Below are 3,431 nucleotides of genomic sequence, written 5' to 3'. Positions count from 1 at the left end.
TGGAGAGCTGAGATGGCAACACGGCTTGATGGAGGGCCGAGGTGGCAGCACAGCCTGATGAAGGGCCGAGGTGTAGCATTGGTCAGGACGATCCCTGCCCATGCCGTGGTTGGGAAGACATACCCTCATCACATAGTAAAATTAATATATTTTGGAGTCCACATCCTCTTCAATGAGTGGTGAGATGCAATGAGTATTGGAGGGGTAAGAGCATTTGGGCATGTGCCCCAAGGGGCTCCCAGCCACTCGATGACTCAAATTATGATATCAATAAATATAAGGATCCAACAATTCTTGATAATTCCCAATGAAAGAGGATTTGGATCAATCAACACTCGTGGTGTCTGCTGGATCATCTCCAGTGAGATGAGATGAAAGTATTAAATTGGAAGGAGGAAAAGTCAATAATAATGAGATCTACCAAAGAAGTGGGACCATGACTGTCAAATCTACTTTTCTAATTCAGGGCCTCTGTGTAGGACCCGGTGACTCCCATATCACAGATCTTTTCTTTCCTTCATCTTGAATTTCTCGCCTCTGCAATTTTCTTTCAATTGGAAAAAATGTCCTGGATTTCCGAGGTAAGGGAAGCAGAGAGAAGAAAATATCAAGACTTGAATCGATTAGTTTTTCTTCTTCTCCAGGGGAATTTCGATTTATCTGCAACTTCTTGAGTTTAACATTTGAGGTGGCACCTCTCTTTGGAAGAACGATGCACAGACCAATAGTCAGATTCAAGTTGCAAGAGACCCACTTGGAAGTCTAAAGAGAACTCTCTGGTTCGGTAGATCTGGTCAAAGTTGAACTAGCAAAACCCTAGATCTATGTTGCAATTGTATGCAGAGAGAGAGAGAGAGAGAGCAAAAACACTCATCAGAAACTCCCAATCGAACTTGCTTGAGCAAACGGAGGTAGCAATCCGATCGTTTTCAAAGGCAAATTGAAGAAGATAGAGAGATCATAGACTTACAAAAAGGGGATTCACACTAATTCGTCATTATTGCAAAGAATCGCTAGAATATTGTTGAGAATGTAGTAGATTTGAGATTGAAGGAATGATTGAGCTCTCGTTCTCAGTTGCAGAGCTAGGAACGAAGACTCTCGATTGCTAAGTTAGAAGCGAGTGAGCAAATGTGTCTAGTAAAGCCCGATAGATTTACTAGGATTATTTTATAAACAAATTGGAAGTAAAATTTGTCATAGACTTTTCTGGGAAATGCATGGGTCCTCGTAAAATTTTCCTAAAAAATAAATTTGAAAAATCTGATTTTACCGTAAATTCTTACATGGAAAATTTCCATGCCGAAACAAACAGAGCCTAAATTAACAATTAAAATTTTTAAATAGATTTTTTTTTCTTTTATAGAATTTCTGGATGACCTTTTCAAGAAAACAAAACAGCCTCGATTATTTCTGAAAAAGAGTGTCTTTATTGAGCTGCCAAAAAAAACCTTTATAATGTGGAAAAAGAGTCTTTATTATGGTGCGCAATGGCTTGTTGAGATGACGAGATGAGGGATGAATCAGTTGACACGGATGAAACGATGGATTTGTTAACTTCGCTCCCATGATTTGGCCAAATTGGTAAAGGCAGTCTTTGACGACCCGCCTTCAGCCCACGCAGCTAAGGCCTTCTCTCTGATCTCCCTACTTCGTTCTCTCATCTCTGCCCCATCATCCGAGTCAATCAGCGCTTTGACTCGCTTCTCAACCTCGGCAGCAACCACAATTCCGTCCTCCGCCGCCTCCATTGGCATCGCCAACTTCATATCCTCCACCAAAACCTCCTTATTCACTTCCTGCTCCGCATAGAGCGGCCAAGCCAGCATGGGCACCCCAGCGCACACAGCTTCCAAAACCGAGTTCCACCCACAATGTGTCACAAATCCACCCACCGATTCCCGACTCAGCACCTCTACCTGCGGCGCCCACGACTTCACCACCTGTCCCTTGTCTCTGGTCCGATCAAGAAACCCCTCCGGCATCACAGCGTCAAGATCGAAATCATCCGTGGCCGATAGCGAAGACCGTTTGCCACTATCCGTTGGAGGACTTCGCACCACCCACAAGAACCTCTGGCCACTCCTCTCAAGCCCCTCGGCGATCTCTGAAATCTGCTTCGCCGGGAAAACCCCGCGGCTTCCAAAGCTCAAGAAAACAACGCTTCGACTCGGTTGCGCATCAAGCCACCGCAAGCAATCGGACTCACTAGATTGATCTCTGGGTTCTACAACTAATGGTCCGATACAGAAAAATGCGGACGTTTGTTCTTCGACCGCCTCGATTACTCTTGGCTCTAGTGCTTGAAAGGTGTTTGATATGATGCCCCTTGATTTGGTGAAATTGATTGACATATCCAATAACTCATCGTAGAACTCATTGTTCCGATCATGTAAGACCTCCGGCATCTGTGCAGCACGAATTGGGGGCAAGCCCGGGATGTCGAGAATAATATTGCCAAGCTCCCTGAGGCTCTTGTCAGTCTGGTTATGAATCGTTGGGAGGTAAAGGAAGATGGAGAGACCAGAGGCACCGCTCGGCACATAGAAGTAAAGAGGGATGTTTAGTTCTGCGGCAATAGGGAAGGCGGGGTTGCAGAAGCAATCGATCACAAAGGCTGCAATGGAGGAAGTGTTGGAAATAGTTTGGAGGGTATGGAGGAGGTTCGGATTGTTGCGGCGGATGGTTTGGAAGATGGTGGTGGGGGATGAAGATTCAGGGTTGGGAAGAGCAGGGAAGGGGTGGAAAACGATTGAAGGGTCTGTTTGAGAGACGTGATCGATGTAAGAATCGACGGCGGGGACTTTGAATGAGTCGCCGGAGCTGAGGAGGACTGTGAGTGAGAAGCGGTGGCTATAGTGGTCGATGATTAGCTTCCCCAGCTCAACTATGGAGACAAGGTGACTCAGGGCCGGAGTTGGATACAGAACTATGGTGTCTTTCATTTTCTCTTCAGATCAGTTCTCAAACTACGAGGAGTGCAAATACATTAAAGAACAGAGCAAAGCGAGAGTTAAGGGAGAAAGAACGTGTAAGAACTAGGTAGTGTGAAAGACTCAAATAAATATTGTTGAAACGTGCAGTCACTCCTTACCAGGGAAAAAAACAGAAACGTGCAGCTCACGCAATGTATTAAAACGAGGGCAAAAGAAATGGATAACGACATTGGTTTTCGAGTGTTCTTTAACAAGTTTGAAAGGCTCCTTCGCAGCTGTTTCTTTGAAGGTTTTGATTTTGTTGGGTTTTTCTTTTTTAACGTTTTATATGGTGTGTTCATTCTAATGGTTATGTTAGACTAAGGGTGTTAATTGGTTTAGTTTTGATTTAAATGATATGGATCAATTCAATTTGATTTATATTTATTTGATTAAAATTATATTCGTACCATTTACTAAATGGTTTTATTTTCTGAAATCGTGATCATTTATAGT

General features: G+C 43.7%; 1 protein-coding gene across 1 annotated transcript; it reads right to left on the bottom strand.

Annotated features, from left to right (window-relative positions):
- Window positions 1-1,407: 1,407 nt before the first annotated feature.
- LOC122062517 (UDP-glycosyltransferase 88F3-like) lies at window positions 1,408-3,039 on the bottom strand. The gene has a single exon (XM_042626155.1). The coding sequence runs from the start codon at window positions 2,943-2,945 to the stop codon at window positions 1,554-1,556; it is 1,392 nt and encodes a 463-aa protein (XP_042482089.1). The 5' UTR covers window positions 2,946-3,039; the 3' UTR covers window positions 1,408-1,553.
- Window positions 3,040-3,431: the final 392 nt, after the last annotated feature.

The sequence above is a fragment of the Macadamia integrifolia genome, unplaced genomic scaffold (genome assembly GCF_013358625.1).
Source record: "Macadamia integrifolia cultivar HAES 741 unplaced genomic scaffold, SCU_Mint_v3 scaffold1062, whole genome shotgun sequence".
In the NCBI taxonomy this organism is placed as follows: Eukaryota; Viridiplantae; Streptophyta; class Magnoliopsida; order Proteales; family Proteaceae; genus Macadamia; species Macadamia integrifolia.
Note: the sequence above shows the minus strand (reverse complement) of the source record. Positions and strands in the feature narration are given on the sequence as shown.

What these genes read in the sequence shown, in the direction of transcription:
- LOC122062517 (XM_042626155.1), bottom strand. Translation starts at nt 2,945, where the DNA reads ATGAAAGACACCATAGTTCTGTATCCAACTCCGGCCCTGAGTCACCTT.